General features: G+C 42.3%; 1 protein-coding gene across 3 annotated transcripts in view; it reads left to right on the top strand.

Annotated features, from left to right (window-relative positions):
• PIGL (phosphatidylinositol glycan anchor biosynthesis class L) overlaps nt 1-18,391 on the top strand; it is a 49,898-nt gene that overhangs the window by 2,355 nt on the left and 29,152 nt on the right. For all 3 annotated transcript variants that reach the window (XM_024979806.2, NM_001100311.2, XM_005220331.5), the window contains exon 2: nt 5,925-6,024. In XM_024979806.2, coding sequence (XP_024835574.1) covers nt 5,925-6,024 — 100 coding nt within the window. The remainder of the gene's footprint in view (nt 1-5,924; nt 6,025-18,391) is intronic.

Below are 18,391 nucleotides of genomic sequence, written 5' to 3'. Positions count from 1 at the left end.
TAGTCGCTAAGTCTGGACCCCATGGGCTGTAGCCCGCCAGGCTCCTCAGTCCATGGGATTTCCCAGGCAAGAATACTGGAGTGGGTTGCCATTTCCTTCTCCAGGGGATCTTCCCAACCCAGGGATAAAGCCTGTGTCTCCAGCATTGAGCCACCAAGGAAGTCTTTTAGTTAGTCATCCCTTCAATTCAGTTCACTCACTCAGTCATGTCTGACTCTTTGCAACCCCATGGACTGCAACGCACCAGGCTTCCCTGTCCATCACCAACTCCCGGAGCTTACTCAAACTCATGTCCATCGAGTCAGTGATGCCATCCAACCATCTCATCCTCTGTTGTCCCTTTCTCCTGCTTATATCAGGGTCTTTTCCAGTGTGTCGGTTCTTCACATCAGGTGGTCAAGTATTGGAGTTTCACCTTCAGCATCAGTCCTTCCAATGAATATTCATGACTGATTTTCATTAAGATTGACTGGTTGGATCCCTTTACAGTCCAAGGGACTCTCAAGAGTTTTCTCCAACACTAACACCACAGTTCAAAAGCATCAATTCTTCGGTGTTCAGCTTTCTTTATGGTCCAACTCTCACATCTATACATGACTACTGGAAACACCATAGTTTTGACTAGACAGACCTTTGTTGGCAAAGTAATGTCTCTGCTTTTTAATATACTGTCTAGGTTGGTCATAGCTTTTCTTCCAAGAAGCAAGCATCTTCTAATTTCATTGCAGTGATTTTGGCACCCCCCAAAATAAAGTCTGTCAACTGTTTCCAGTGTTTCCCATCTATTTGCCATGAAGTGATGTGATGCCATGATCTTATTTTTCTGAATGTTGAGCTTTAAGCCAATTTTTTCACTCTCCTCTTTCACTTTCATCAAGAGGCTCTAGTTCTTCGCTTTCTGCCGTAAGGGTGGTGTCATAGGCATATCTGAGGTTATTGACATTTCTCCTGGCAATCTTGACCCCAGCTTGTGCTTCATCCAGCCTGGCATTTCACATGATGTACTCTGCATATAAGTTAAATAAGCAGGGTGACAATGTACAGCCTTGATGTACTCCTTTCCCGATTTGGAACGAGTCTGTTGTTCCATGTCCAGTTCTAACTGTTGCTTCTTGACAGGCATACCAGTTCCTCAGGAGGCAGGTCAGGTGGTCTGGTATTCGCATCTCTTTAAGAATTTTCCAGTTTGTTGTGATCCACACAGTCAAAGGCTTTGGCATAGTCAATAAAGCAGAAGTAGATGTTTTTCTGGAACTCTTTTGCTTTTTCGATGATCCAACGGATGTTGGCAATTTGATCTCTGGTTCCTTATTATTGTATGTATATTTAGAAGTTTTTCCCCCCCAGTTTATCTCTATTACAAATAACCTCTTTATGTATACTTCTTGCTTTGATTAACATTTTTTTCCTCAAAAAAAAATTTTATTGGCAGTAAAGATTAAACCATTTTTCATATATAATGAGAATTTCAATCTAAGCACTTTTCTCAGTTTATTCTATTAAAGATAATAATTGCAAATAGATGCAAGTAATGGTCTCTTCTTTTTTTGCTTTTAATTTTATGTTTTTATCAACTATGGAAATCAATATAAGCAAAATTTATTTTGAGATGGTTGAATTTTATTTACAAAGTATTATAGGTACAGGAGATTCTTTACTAAATTTCTTCTTGTTTTCTAGTAGGTTGAGGCCAGAAATCAAAATTTTTTCAAAAATATAAGACCTACCAGACTCTGGACACATACTGATATATTAGTATCTGTATTGTTGTCTTTCATTGTTTCCTCTGCATCTAACTTTCTTTGTAATTTTTAAAATTACTTTTAAAATCCCCAATTCATTGAAAACATGTATGGATTAAACATTAGCCACCTTCCTGATTTATTCTAACTTGAAAAGCAGGAAGTTAATAACTTGTTATATAACATAATGAAAGCTGTAACTGCATGACAGAGAAAATACTGTGGACCCAAAATGGGGAAAAGCATGAATTTTCTTTTCACAGAGTTGGAGTAAGGAAACTTTGAAAAGCTTTTCTTTTGAGCTGGTCTTTTAAAATAGGACTTAGGTTCACAGGAAATAGGGCAAGTCATTCAGAGAAATAGTAAAAACATAACTAAGTCTGGGACTCATTTGAATGCTTCAAAACTCCAGTTCTGAGGGGTAGGGAGAAGCAGGGGGGAAATTGTATCTTATTAGTGGCTCATATAATCCTCTCAGCAATCCTATGATAAGCATTAAATACACAGAATGGTACACATGTATATAATTTGTCCCCCCCGCCTCACCTTTTTCTAAACTATGGAATCTAAATCACAAAAAAGTAACTTAACCAAAGTTAAGAGCTAGGATATGGAGGAACCAGAACCCTGTGGGTCTTTCCAGTTCTGAGCCATTACATCCAATCTGCCTCACACATCTTGTTGCTGTGACAGTTAAGGAATAACTCATTTGATTCCCATTGTATGTTCCAAGAAATACCAGTTCATCAAGCTGCTATTTAAAAAAGTTAATAACGTGACCCAACAAGTTTAGGGAACTTAATCAGATATGCTATCCCCAACCCCCCCGCTTTAAAGCTGTATAGTCCTTGTTAGACTGTCCACATCTTGGTGAAGTCTTGCTATAAAAAATCCTAAAATTTAGTTTAGTTTAGTCCAGCATTTATCCAGTTTATGTAACCACTGAGGTGTGCGTGTTTGTGTGCTCAAGTCGCATCTAACTCCTTGAGGCCCCACGGACTGTACCACACCCCACCACCACCGCCCCCCCCGCCCCCGCCCCCAGCTCCTCTTTCCATGCAGTTCATGTAAGAATACTGGAGTGGGTTGCCATGTCCTCCTCCTCCAGGGAATCTTCCCAACCACGTCTCTTGAGTCTCCCTCATAGGCAGGGGGATCGTTTACCACTACCGCCATCTAGGAAGCCCAACCACTGAGATATCTATTCATATACAAATGGGAGAAAGCCACAGTAGACAGTACGGTGTTGTAAAATACATTTGGTGGAGAATTAGCACAGACAGTTTTGTATTTTAGAAAGCTCGTTCCAGTGGCATATGGAGGACGGTTTGGAGGGAAAGACTGGTTCTCCCAATCAGGAAGTGGAGCCTGTTTCTCTCCTTGAACCTGCATATGACTTGTGACACCTACTGTCTACTGACTGGGTGCACTGTTCTGGAGGGTCATAGCCACTTACTCCACTGAAGTGCCTACGTGTTTACCAGACCTAGTGAAAACGCCTCAGATGCTCTCTGACTTCAACTCCGTAACCCCTTCTGTGTTCCTCAGTTCAAACACAAAGCAATAAAATCAGCTCCCCAAGCAGTTTGTCACGACCAATAATCAGAGTCTAATGTGTTCGGCCTCAGACATCAGGAATCGCATCACTAGTGTAAGTTAGGCTCTTAGTACCAAAGATAAGTAACCTTGAGACAAAATAGGAGAGGGGAACCTAAAATATGATGACTGTCACAAAATTGACAATTTCTGACTCAAAAATTTGTGATGAGTACAGTACAAAATGAAATTGTGGTCTGGAGTCTCTTGGGGGTTAGTCCTTCTGTCAGATACAACATAGCGACTGTCTCCTATCTGGGTTCAAAGAGTTCAAAACTCACCCTAGAGGAACCCCTGCAGCAGTGGAAAGGTTTCACTTGGGAGTTTCTGAGTTTTCTGGGACAGGAAGCAGAGCCACTCTCCACTCTCTCGGGGCCTCATGAGTACCTGCAGGGTGCTGACACCAGGAATGAGACCGATGCTTTTAAGGTCAAAGACATTTAGGACTTAATCATCAGATCCCAGAGGAGAGCTCATCCTTCTGAGCAGAACACTGGAAACGATGACTTGCCAGGGAAAAATAGCAGAAGGCATACCTGTGGCTGATTCACACTGATGTATGGCAGAAACCAGTGCAATATTGTAAAGCAATTATCCAAAAAAAGAAAATAGCAGAAGGCTTCCCAGAGGGATTGGCATTTGATCTGGATGATAACGGTGGATTGTAATTCAGAGGGAAAGGAAAGGAAAAGGGGGAACGTAAAGATAAAAAGTCAAGGAAAAGGGAGATTAACTCTGAGAACCAAACCAAGTGGATGTGTATTATCACATAATCTTCAGGAAAGCCTGAGGAGAAGGCCATCGTCCCCACTTCACAGCTGGAGAAATCAATGGCTCAGGAAAGTTAACTAGCACAAAGCATATACGCAATTATCTGATGGAGAGTTGGATTGAGGGGTGCAGCAGCCAGACAACTGCTCATAAGTACAGTTTGTGTGTTTAGCCAGTCAGTCGAGTCTGAGTCTGTGACCCCATGGACTGTATCCCACCAGACTCCTTGGCTCATGGGATTCCACAGGCAAGAATACTGGAGTGGGTATTCCCTTCTCCAGGGTGTCTTCCAGACTCAGGAATCGAACCTGCATTTCCTACACTGGCAGCTGTGTTCTTTACCACTGAGCCATCAGGGAAGCCCGAAATGCAATTTAAGTGATACCAAAATGTCACTGTAAGTTATTTGTAAGGATACAGAGCAGTTACTTACCAGAACTGTTATTGGGAAGTATAGTGGACACGACTGATGCAACTTAGCAGCAGCAGTGTATGTGTCAGGAAAATAAAGAATTTATGAGCTATTTAGGGTGCTGATGTGGTCCAGATCCCCAGAGGCATGCTGGAATAGCTGGTTACCAAATTCCAAAGGAGGATATTTTCCTAAAATACTCAGGACTGGCAGCCTCTTTAAGTGTTGAACGGATATTTGAAGACTATCAATTTAAAGGGGCCCAAATGACATATACCCAGACAACATTAATTCAAAAAGATATATGCTTGGAAAGATTGAAGGCAGGAGGAGAAGGGGATGACAGAGGATGAGATGGTTGGATGGCATCACTGACTCGATGGACATGAGTTTGAGTAAGCTCTGGGAGTTGGTGATGGACAGGGAAGCCTGGCATGCTGCAGTCCATGGGGTCGCAAAGTCGGACACGCCTGAGCGACTGAACTGAACTGAACTGAACATACACACCTGTGGTCATAGCAGCATTATTCACAATAGCCAGGACGTGACAACAACCTAAATGGCCCACAGAGGACTGGATAAAGACAATGTGGGAAATATATACAATGGAAGTTACCCATAGGAAAGAATGAAAAATGCCAGTTACAGCATCATGGCTGGACCTAGAGATTATCATACTAAATGAAGTAAATCAAAGAAAGACAAATACCACATGAAATTACTTATATGAGGAATCTATCTGTAACAGAAACACACAGACATAGAGAACAGACTTGTGGTTGCCAAGGAGGAGGGAGTTGCGGGGTAGAAGGACTAGGAGTTTGGGGATTTACTCGAGGTAAACTATTACATGCAGGATGGATAAACAGCAAGGTCCTACTGTATAGCAGAGGGAACTGTATTCAGCATCCTGTGACAAACTGAGTTGGAAAAGAATATAAAAAAGAGAATGTCTATATATATGTGTATAACTGAGTCACTTCGCTGTACAGTACAACATTCTAAATCAATTGTACTTCAATTTAAAAAATAAATAATAGGCCCAAAAGAGTAGTATGTCTGGATACCCTACTTATTCTGAGTGGTTACAGAAGAGTCAGTCCTAAATCTGCTAACTGCAGAGCCAGTACGCAAAGCCTGTAGCGTGCGGCTGAAACACAGACAGGCAGACAGACAGACATATGGATAGACAGAGATGGAGAGGAATTCAATGGTGATTATAAAGATTGTGCTTCACAGGTGTGTCTGACAGTAGTAACCCTAGTGTTGTGTTTCTCCCAACTTTTTATCACAACCACAAAATTTTCAGATAGTTTAAGTCCTTTAGGGAACAAGATGAGAATGAGTGGACAATAGATCTCCACTGATAAAGAAATGGACGACCATGTATTTGTTATCCTCAGGAAATTACTACAATCAAGGGGAGATCCGTAAGAAGGAACTCTTGCAGAGCTGTGATGTTCTGGGGATTCCCCCCTCCAACGTAATGATTATTGAAAACAGGTAAATTTATCTTTTAACAATGTGGAAATTCAGTGGCAATAAATACACAGTGTACACTCAAAAGACAAAAAACTCATGTGGGTGGGCAAGAACATTCTTATTTGAGAAGTCGCCTGAATATAGTTTCACATTTGTTTTCAAGTGGCAGTGTAACATAAATGAATTTTTTCAACTTCTGTTCAGATTTTGTTTTAAGATAGCTACTTTTTTAATCTTAAAAAAAAATTATAAAATATGTCAGAAGTGTAAAGAACAGTATTATGAACCCTCACATGCCTGTTGTCTAAGGCCAGTAATTATCAAGCCTTTGCTATGCATGCATGTATCCCCATATATCTTTTGTGTGTGAAGTTTTAGGGGTTATTATGCAGTTATAACTTAGCTGTGTTTTTTCTTTTTATTGGAGTATAGTTGATTTACAATGTTGTAGTTAGTTTCTGCTGCATGGCAAAGTGAATCTATTATACATATACACATATCCACTCTTTTTTTCAGATTCTTTTCCTATATAGGCCATTACAGAGTACTGAGCAGAGTGCCCTGTGCTGAACAGTAGGTCCTTATGTATTTTTATATAATGGTGTGTATATGTCAATCCCAGTCTCCCAAATTTTTTCCTCCCATGTATGAAGTATTTTAAAGAAAACCCAACCATCAGTACATCAGGTTATTCTACCTTATGTACTTAAGGATAGATCTCTTAAGAAGATAGACTTTTCTTCATGCAGCCACAATGTCATTAGCCACCCATCAAACAAAATTGATAGTAATGGCAATTCCTTGGTTTGTCAAACACCCAGTCCATTTTGAGCTGCTCTGAGTAGCTCAAAAGTGTTTTTTCACCGTAGGTTTGTTCAAATCAGGATATAAACAAAGTGCACACGTTATAGCTGGTTGATATGCTTCATATCCCTTCCCCCTCTCAATGTCACTGATTGTTGAAAAAACTGAGGCAGTCATCATGTAGACGACTGTCTGCTGCTTCCATGTGGTATTGCCTCAGTGGTGGTTTTATCCTCTGTATTTCTTGCAAACTGGAAACGGGCACTAACTTTCAGGGACCAGAAGCCGTTCCATGTCCTCCCCATTCCATCATTTCAGGAGACGTGTACTGTCTCACTTTCAGTGATCCTGCAATCAGCTGGTGCGTTTACGTGGTAACGGCCATTCCTTTTCATTGTAAAGACCCACATCAACCTTTCACGTAGTGCTTTCATGATTAGTAATCATTAATTAAGTAAGGATTGCAAAATGGTGAGTCTCTAAATATCTCCCGAGTTCCAAATATACCAGCTATAATTCTTCTATAAAGCAGAACTTTATCAACTGGGGCTATTTAGTTACCCTGATATATATAGTTTGACTCCAAAAGACAGGCTAAAATGCTTCTTTCCCTTTTGTTGCCATTTTCAGAATAGGAGTTGATCCCCTACGTACCTGCACCAGTAACCAATTATTTGTTGGTCTGTCGGATGAGGCAGGCAGGAACTTACATGTTCGGTTTTTCACTTTAAATCATTATGCCCCAGTTGCTGTTGGTTTACTTTTTGTGAAACCATGTCTGGACGCGGCAAAGGCGGCAAAGGTCTGGGGAAAGGCGGCACTAAGCGCCAAAAAAAAATAAATAAATAAATCATTATGCTCTTTGATACTGCAGTCATCTCGTCTTTGACCATTGAGCCTTTTCATGTTGGCACATATGTCCTTTAGATAAGAAATTAAGAATCTGACTTAATTTATTATACTTTTTATATATCCAAAAGATCATGCAGTTTCAGCAACATCCCCTACTTGTAAGATGCTACTCGTAAGAGGAGTCATAAACATGTTAAAAATAAATAATTCCACAGCCAGTTTGAAGATTCAAGGAAGCCAGGTATCTTAGTCTGCTCAGGCCACCATGGCAAAATACCAGAGTCTGGGCAGTTTAAACAACAGAAATGTATTTTTCTCTCACAATTCTGGAGGTTGAAAGTATAAAATCAAAGTGCAGCAGGGTTGATTTCTGGAGAGGGTTTCCTTCTTGGCATGCAAATGGCCATCTTCTCCCTATCTGCTCCCAAGCAGTGGGGAGAGGGAAGTTTCTCTCTTCCTCTTCTTACAAGGCCACCAGTCCTATAGGGTTGCTGCTGCTGCTACTAAGTTGCTTCAGTAGTGTCCGACCCTGTGCGAGCCCATAAACAGCAGACCACCTGGCTCCTCTATCCTTGGGATTCTCCAGGCAAGAACACTGGAGTGGATTGCCATTTCCTTCTCCAATGCATGAGAGTGAAAAGTGAAAGTGAAGTCACTCAGTTGTGTCTGACTCTTCATGACCCCATGGACTGTAGCCTACCAGGCTCCTCTGTCCATGGGATTTTCCAGGCAAGAGTACTGGAGTGGGTTGCCATTTCCTTCTCCCCTATAGGGTTAGGGCTTACCATTATGACCTCATTTAACCTTGTGCACATGCATGCTAAGGTCACTTCAGTTTTGTCTGACTCTTTGTGACCCTATGGACCATAACATAGTCCGCCAGGCTCCTCTGTTCATGGGGATTCTCCAAGCAAGAATACTGGAGTGGATTGCCATGCCCTCCTCCAGGGGGATCTTCCCAAGCCAGGGATCGAACACAAGTCTCTTATGTCTCCTGCATTGGCATGCGGGTTCTTTACCACTGTCACCATCTGGGAAGCCCCTCACTTAACCTTAATGACCTCCTAAAGACCCCATCTCCAATACAGTCATATTGGGGATTAAGGCTTCAACCCTCGGATTTGAGGAGAACACAGTTCAGTCCCTGGCAGCATGCAGTTTTCAGTCTTTCAGCCTCTAGTTTCCTAACTGAGCAACGCAGAGCTCTGGAATCTTGTTCTGGGTTATTTAGATGAGTCAAAGGGAAGGATGAAGGGGACGAAGAGAAAGGAAGGTTTCACAGAAGGCCCACGTTCAGAATAATCGTGGTAACTATACATTCAATTCACTGTCAGTGCCAAGGACCTCACTAAACACATGATCTTGAAAATAATCCAGTTACTTCCCCAGGTTATAGATGAGAAACAGAGGACTAGTGAGAGGTTAAGTCATCTGCCCGGGGTCATCCAGCTGACACTAGCAGAGCAAGCCTTGCAGCCAAGGCCATCTGGTCACTGTGCCCTGACTCCTCCAAGCCTGACTCACAATTGCACAAAGGTCACCTCATTCAATTCTTCAATTGACTGAACAAAAACAGGTTTTTTTATGATCCTTTTTTAGTTTCACACAAAGAAACTGAAGCTTAAGAGACTCCTCTGAGGTCAGACGTTTAATAAATGACAGTCAGTGCTAGGATTCGGAAACAGAAAGGAAGACGGAATTGATTCCTGACTTTCTGCAGGGAAGTAGGTCACCACTTGATTAGGGTAAGCGAACGACCAACGTGTGCTTAAGAGAACATCTGAGGTTGTGTACTGTCAGTGCTGTCTTCCATTGCTCTGAATTTTATGGCTTGATTCCAAGGAGGTATTTAGCCATAGGAGCTCACCTAAGTAAACCCCTTAGCCAAAGCCTTAAGGAGAGAAAACAGTTCCATTTTCAAGAGAAGGCATCTGAGTCATTAGACAACTAAGTGGATACGCTTGGTAACCTTACCCAGTTCCTTAATACTTGTAGGTTCTGCTAATTTAAAGGACCATGTGATGTTTAAATGAATGTGATTAACAGATCCAGATTAAAGCTCCTGGAATGGGCAAGGCACCGTGCTAGAGGCTGAAGAAAAAGAACAGTTCAAGGTCCAGGAACTGGATAATGGGTGTTGGTCTGATAGGCACCACTGCTGTGTTTGCACAAATGGTGGTTGTGCACGTGCTGAGGTTCAAGCCTAGAAAAGGGCTTAGAGACCCTCTCCCGAACACTTGGGAACTGAATGTGACTGGGAAATGCAGCCTACAGACTGAGTATTCATTTGTTGCTTTTGTGTTGGAGTCCATAGAATTGTTTCATTTACATTTCAAAACAAAAAGTAAACGCACATTTCTGTATGTATATTCTAAAAGAACACACACCAGACTTGTCAATAGCTGCTGCTCTTTAGTTGGGCCAGGGAAGAACACTAGCACTTCTTAATTTTCACAGAATTCTGTACAGTTTTATTTTGCTTTTGTTTGTTTGTTTTTTTAAAGGAAGCCTGTATTACTTTTTAAAAGACAAACAGACTTCAGAGATACTGCAAGTACAGGCCCAGACCACCGCAATAAAGCAAGTCAATAGGAATTTTTTGGTTTCCCAGTGCATATAAAAGTAACATCAACACTATACCATAGTCTATTAAGTATGCAAGAGCATTATATCTAAAAAAAAAAATAACATACATACCTTAATTGAAAAGTAGATATCATCTGAGCCTTCAGCCAGTTGTAACAATAACATCAAAGGTCATGGATCACATATCACCATAACTAATATAATAATAATGAAAAAGTTTGAAATATTGCAAGAATTACTGAAATGTCACACAGATACACAAAATAAGCAAATGTTGTTGGAAAAAGGCCCCCAGTAGTAGACTTTGCTGTCATAGGTCCACAACCCTTCAGTTCATTAAAAATGCAGTATCTTCAAAGCACAGTAGTGAAGTGCAATAAAATGATTATATATTTTTAAAGACTACTACTACATGACTAATAAAAATTCTTCCCTCTGTACTCAGCTTCTATCCATACAAGTGAAGGCTAAATTAGAAACAATTCTGTATACATTTTGGTAAGTTCAAAGCATAGAATAGAGTTCCTTGAAAAGATAGTAATGATTTTTAAGCCTTTTTATAAACACTGTGGTCTTCTCAGGGCCTCATTCTGAAGGACCAGTGGGCAGAGGGTCAGATATGCTCTCCAAAGGGCTCAAGCTGGAAATGGGGAGGGGTTTAAGGGGGGCTTCCCTGGTGGCTCACATGGTAAAGAATCTGCCTGCAACACAGGAGAACCAGGTTCAATCTCTGCATTGAGAATATCCCCTGGAGGAGGGCAGGGCAACCCACTCCAGTATTCTTGCCTGGAGAATCCTCATGGACAGAGGAGCCTAGAGGGCTTCAGTCCATGGGATTGGAGAGTTGGACACGACTGAGCGACTCAGACACACACACACATATACACACACACACACACACTGACTGTAATGAAATAAAGTAGACCTTCCAGTCATAACCAGGCCCATAAAAATGGCATCAGGGCCCAACAACCAACCGTTGGGAGAAACTTTTGGGGTCTCGGAGGTGATTGTGGTCTGATCCCTGCTCCTAGCATCCCATACCTGCCGTACCCACATCACATCTATTCCCACCACAAAAGCAGAGGATTCCCAGCACCCCAGTCTGTTCTCATATGCAAGTCAGGCTGCAAACCCACCAAGCTTTCTTCTGCATCCACACTCATGCATGTGCCCGGCCCTCCTCTGCCTGCTTCCTCCCTTCCCAGCTCCCCACATCCTGGCTGTCTAGCAAACTCCTATTCATCCTTGAAACCCCAGCTCAAGATTACCTTCGACTCTGCAACATCCATGATTTGCCCAGATTTTCTTGGGCACTTTGGCTACATTGTCATTGTCCCATCATATCCCAATATATACATCATTTTTTTACTCCATAAGCCCCTCTGTATCTTTTCTTCATGTATCCCCAACCACTATCCTAACACTTTATATATAGTTGCTCAATGCGTGTTTGTTGAATAAACAGGCTACTTGGCTCACACCAGAAGCTTCCTTCCTGTGGCACCCCATAAGTGTGTGGTCTCCAACCCCCTTTCCTCGATTTTTTTTTTTTAATTGACTCAGAAATGGTGAATAGCAAACCAATTCCTGAGACTTCAGTAAAACTGTTTTCACTTTTTTTTAAAAGAAAACAGTCTTGATCCCTGACTTGCATGGTTATTTTTAGCCTTTTGGAAGTCCTAAGTGAGAACTTAGGTTTGGGAGTATTTTTCTACATCTTGATTTTCCCACTCTGTCAGTTTGGCTCCACCATCCTAAGGTTTCAGCATCTTTTCTCCCACTGCTCGTCTCAACGTCATCCTGGCATTAACAAGCCCAAGACCTTAACAGACTGATTTGAGTTGAACAAGGAAATAGAATCCAGTACCCACTAGGCAACATAAATGAGCCTGGCCTGCTACCAGTTCCTGGAAGTCTCTGTGTTTTCCAATAAATGCACACAAATCAGTGAAAGGGAAGCCACAAAGCAGAGAGTCTGGGGCTGCTGGGGTCCCGTTGGTAACTAATCCCCTCTCCTCTTGAGACCCTGTAAAAGCCGGCCCCTTCCAGAAACCAAAACAGACCATATGCCAAGTGCCAAAGTGAACATGACCAAGCATCCTCTTACTGTAAAGAGAGAAAACGAAGCTCCTCACAGGGCCTTTTCTCCAAAGACACAAAGAAGTGACTGGGTACAGTTAGAGGGCAGCGTTCCAGCCCCAGTTGGCAAGAGCAGGGCAGGGCTCCCATCCTCCCAGAGGGCACAAAGGACAACGTTTCCTAGAAAAGGAGCCGTGGGAGGAGACTGCAGTGGACCAAGCTGATATGGAGCGACTGTGCCAACATGGAAGGCTGCTCCCGTGCTACTTCAAAGGCAAGTTATCCTGGGAGCTGGAGGGAGGCTGGGTCGTCAAGTCACATGTCAGTTTAGAAGAAGAGTGGGACCAGGGAGGCTGGCCTCAACAAGGCATGTATTTGTGGCTGATTCTGCTCCTTGAAAGAGGCTGTAAATATACCACAAAAATAGGAACCAAGGTGACTGTGTGTTGTGATATTCATTACAGCAAAAAAAATTGATAGCAACCTAACGTAGCAGTAGGTGATTAATTATATAGCCATGGTCCAGAACATTAAGCCACAATTTAAAAGTTTCTTTTTAATATTTATTTATTTGGCTGCCTCGGGATATTCCTTACGTCCTTTGGGATCTTTTGTTGCAGTAGTTGCAGCACTTGGGCTTAGTTGCCCCACAGCATGTGGGGTCTTAATTCCCTAACCAGGGATCGAACCCAATTGCAGCCTTAACCACTGGACCACCCGGGCAGTCCCACACAATTGTTTTCCATGCATAGTTCATAATATAGGAAGATGTTCCTGATAGAATACTGAGTTTAGAAAGCAGTATATACTTCCTTTACACTCTTCTGTATTTTCCTTAGTTCTGATAATGAGCATACATCAGTTGTAAACCAACAGTCTCACTGAATTTATTTTACAGTATATTGTTTCTGGGAAGGTGAGGCTTGATTCTGAGGCACTTCCAAATCCTGTGGGAAGTGCCAAGGTAGAGCACTGCTGGCCAGCTCTGCACCCCTTTCTGGGGCAGATCTCACCAGGCGGGTATGTTCCATGTCCTGTGATTTTCTGATATGGTGGTTTACTTGCTTCATCAAAGTTGATGCTCTGTAATTATTTCGTTTGCTGTTGTTTGCTATGGAGTTTGAGGGAAGAGAGTGAAATGAAGATGTCGCTAGGACTATAAGTGGAAGTCTGCGTTTCAACTTAAACAGATTCCTGCTGGCAGTTGAAGGAAAGGTGAATGTGAGGAAAATCAAGACCAGAGAAAAGAAAAAGGGAAGTACAGTGTGATGGAAGAGCTCTCGTCCAGGAGTCATGAAATTTGGCTTCAGCTTTTAAGGCTGTGTCACCTTTGGCAAATAATGCCCTCTCTCTGGGCTTCTCTCGTCTTATATGTGCAACGACTGGATGAGATGGTGACTTTTCCTAAACTCCTAGATCTTCTCAGGGGTAGAGCAGAATGTGTTTAGATGTGGTTGTTCTATAAATGGAGGGTCATGTGCTCAACTCAGCAATGTAGCTGATTTGTTTTTAAGTGCTTACCATTTTACTGAGCTACATTTCATGACACCCATGGCAGACTATGTCCCTTGTCACACACTTTGGTCCTTTCCTTGGGAAGCAGAGCAGGGATTTTTTTAATAAATTAACATTTTTATTCTTATTTATTTGGTGGCACTGGGTCTTAGTTGCAGCATGCACACGGGATCTTTTTTAATGTATATAATTATTTGCTTACTTATTTTTGGCTGGGCTGGGTCTTCGCTGCTACACAGGCTTTTCCCTAGTTGCGGCGAGTGGGGACTGCTCTCAGGTTGCTGTGCCTCTGCGAGCTGCTCACTGCGGCGGCTTCTCTTATTGAGGAGCACGGGCTCCAGGGCATGAGGGCTCAGTAGTCCTCAGGCTCTAGAGCACGGGCTCAACAGTTGTGGCGCGCAGGCTTTGCTGCTCTGCAGCAGATGGGATCTTCCCAGATCAGGGAACCATGTCTCCTGAATCCACAGGCAGATTCTTTACCACTGAGCCACCAAGGAAGCCCTGAATAGGGATATTAAAAAACTAAGAAGTAGACCCTTTAAGAACCAAACTGAGTTTAGCCAGCTCACCCTTACCTCCACTGTCATAGTCCATCTGGGAAGCTAGAACAAAAACACCACAGACTGGGTGGCTCGCAACAGAATTTTGTCTCACAGTTCTGGAGGCTAAGAAGTCCAAAATCACAGTGTTAGCAGATGAGGTGTCTGGTGGGGCCGTGTCTCCTGGTTCACAGACTACCGCCTTCTTGCTGTGTCCTCACGTGGTGGAAGGACCAAGGGAGTGCTCTAGGGTTCCTATTCTAAGGACACTAGTCCCATTCAGGAGGATTCTGCCCTCGTGACCTCATTACCTACCAGAGGCCCCACCTCCAGATACCATCACATTGGGGAAATGGGTTTCAACATATGGATTTTTAGGGGACACCAATGTTCAGTCTATAGCATCTGCAGTAATTGCAGTAGGAACCAAAAACTCTGGATGAGAGGCAACTAATTCTCTCCCACTCAGGCCTTACAGACAAAGTGTCTGCGCCCAGAACAAAGGTTACGGGGTCAGCCTTTCAGATTATTTCGCCACCACACCAAGTTCCAAGAAAAAAGTCTTAGTCATCTGGGGGATGAGAGCCCTTAGGACAAGAAACACTGCAGCTGCCTGTGTGTGTTGCAACATAAGATGATGTGGTGGTCCTCTGGCAAAACTGTCATGGTGAGACAGGCCTGGTTCTGCAGGGCTGCAGGCCTGCATGCTCAGTCACTCAGTCATCTCCAACCGGGGTTCTCTGTCCATGGAATTCTCCAAACAAGAATACTGGAGTGGGTTGCCATTTCCTCTTCCAGGGGATCTTCCCGACCCAGGGATTGAACCTGGGTCTCCCTGCATCAGCAGGCAGATTCTTTCCTGCTGAGCCACTTCGGAAGCCCCATAGCTTAACTAGCCAGTTTCTGTACTAGAAGGATTTATAGGGTTTACTCTCTTTCAGGTTTTCTTTTTCTTTTTTTTCCTTTTTTAATAATACTGTCACCCTCACATATATAGTCAGTTGATTTTCAACAGGGCTGCCAAGACAACTCACCAAGGCAACATAGTCTCTTCTGCAAATGGATATCCACATACCAGAGAACAAGCTTCCCCTCCTCTCCACTAAACACAAAAATTAGCTCAAATAGACCCAAATAAGAAGAGCTAAAACTATCAAACAGTTGCAAGAAAATATAGGAGTAAATCTGCATGAGTTTGGGTTAGGCAGAACCTTCTTAGATATGACACCAAAAGTATCAACCACTAGCAAAAGGAAAAACAGATCAAATTAAAACCTTTTTTGCTTGATGCATACCATCAAGAAAATGAAAAGACAACTCACAGAATGAGAGAAAACATTTGCAAATCATATATCTGAAAAAGGATTGATATCCAGAGATCAATATAGAGAAATGTAATATATCCTTATATATTATATAATATATATGGGCTTCCCTGGTGGCTCAGCAGTAAAAAAAATAATCCACCTGCCAATACAGGTGAAACAAGGGGCGTGGGTTCCATCCCTGAGTCAGGAAGATCCCCTGGAAAAGGAAATAGCAACCCATTCCAGTATTCTTGCCTGGGAAATCCCATGCTACAGTATATAGGATCACAAAAGAGTTGGACACGACTGAAGGACTAAACAACAACAATATAGTATATATAACATATAAAATAATATATAAAGAACTTCTGTAAGCAACAACAAAAAGACAAACAGCCTAGTTTTTAAAATGGTCAAAGTACTTGTATAGACATTTCTCCAAAGAAGATACACAAATGGCCGATAAGCACAGGAAAAGATTTTCAACATCATTAGTTATTACAGGAATGAAAATCAAAACCACTGTGAGACAGTACTTCACACTCCCTAGGTTGACCATTTTTTAAAAAATAAAAAGGGAAATGCTAAATGCAGGCCAGGATACAAAGAAGTTGGACCCCTCAGGCACTGGTGGCTTTGTGTAAAACAGTTTGGCAGGCAGTTCCTCAAAAATGTAAATACAGAATTACCTTTACCCAGCAATCTTACTCCAACATAAATACCTAAAAGAATTGAAAACATTCAGATGAAAATGTGTACATGAGTGCACACAGCAGCACCATGCATGGTAGCAAAAGGGTAGAAATGACTCAAGTGTCCATTCACAGATGAGTAAATGAGCAAAGCATGGTCTGGCCATACACTGGACACTACACAAAAAGTAGTGAAGTCCCATCACATGCTACAGACTGCATGAACCTAAAAAGAAGCCTGTTAACAGGCAGCCACACAGGGTATAATCATTATCCCCACACAGGGGATTATCTGAAATACCCAGGGCAGGCAAATCCAGAGACACAAAGTAGATCAGTGGCTGCCAAGAGTGGGGAGGGAAAGGGAGTGGGAAGTGACTCATAATGGGGTTTATTTTCTGAGATGACGAAAATGTCCTAAATTTGCAATGACAGTTGCACAACTCTGTGAACATACCAAAAAAAAACCCACCACACTGAATTGTGCACTTGAAATGAGTGGACTGAAAAATTATGTGAATTATGTCTCAATCAAGCTGTTCTGGAAATAACAGTAATATTTAATAACAATATTTATGATGTGCACTGTAAAAACAAACAGTACAAAAATATATCCAGTGAGGAAAAACGAATATCTCCCTCCACATACGCTTCTCTCCTCAGAAAATCACTGTTAACTACTCAATGTGTAAACTTCCATACCTTCAATACTTTACAAATGCAGATTTACATACAGAAACACAAATATATTTCATTTTTTCAGTGAGGCATACTACTCCATGGGATACCTGTATCATAACTTACTTGACTAATAAAACCATCCATCCCGTGGCTTTGCTAGAATCATCATTCAGTTCAGTTCAGTTCAGTCGCTCAGTCATGCTCTTTGCGACCCCATGAAGTGCAGCACGCAAGGCCTCCCTCTCCATCACCAACTCCCAGAGTTCACTCAAACTCACGTCCATTGAGTCCATGATGCCATCCAGCCATCTCATCCTCTGTCGTCCCCTTCTCCTCCTGCCCCCAATCCCTCCCAGCGTCAAAGTCTTTTCCAATGAGTCAACTCTTCGCATGAGGTGGCCAAAGTACTGGAGTTTCAGCTTTAGCATCATTCCTTCCAAAGAACACCCAGGACCGATCTCCTTTAGAATGGACTGGTTGGATCTCCTTGCTGTCCAAGGGCCTCTCAAGAGTCTTCTCCAACACCACAGTTCAAAAGCATCAATTTTTCAGCACTCAGCTTTCTTCACAGTCCAATGCTCACATCCACACATGACCATTGGAAAAACCATAGCCTTGACTAGACAGACGTTTGTTGGCAAAGTAATGTCCCTGCTTTTGAATATGCTATCTAGGTTGGTCATAACTTTCCTTCCAAGGAGTAAGCGTCTTTTAATTTCATGGCTGCAATCACCATCTGCAGTGATTTTGGAGCCCCAAAAATAAAGTCTGACACTGTTTCTACTGTTTTCCCATCTATTTCCCATGAAGTGATGGGACCAGATGCCATGATCTTAGTTTTCTGAATGTTGAGCTTTAAGCTAACTTTTTCACTCTCCTCTTTCACTTTCATCAAGAGGCTTTTTAGTTCCTCTTCACTTTCTGCCATAAGGGTGGTGTCATCTGCATATCTGAGGTTATTGATATTTCTCCCAGCAGTCTTGAAGAAGCTTGTGCTTCTTCCAGCCCAGCGTTTCTCGTGATGTACTCTGCATATAAGTTAAATTAGCAGGGTGACAATATACAGCCTTGATGTACTCCTTTTCCTATTTGGAACCAGTCTGTTGTTCCATGTTCAGTTCTAACTGTTGCTTCCTGACCTGCATATAGGTTTCTCAAGAGGCAGGTCAGGTGGTCTGGTATTCCCATCTCTCAGAATTTTCCACAGTTTATTGTGATCCACACAGTCAAAGGCTTTGGCATAGTCAATAAAGCAGAAATAGATGTTTTTCTGGAACTCTCTTGCTTTTTCGATGATCCAGCAGATGTTGGCAATTTGATCTCTGGTTCC

Source organism: Bos taurus, chromosome 19 (genome assembly GCF_002263795.3).
Source record: "Bos taurus isolate L1 Dominette 01449 registration number 42190680 breed Hereford chromosome 19, ARS-UCD2.0, whole genome shotgun sequence".
Lineage (NCBI taxonomy): Eukaryota > Metazoa > Chordata > Mammalia > Artiodactyla > Bovidae > Bos > Bos taurus.
This window is presented reverse-complemented; position numbering and strand designations above follow the sequence as displayed.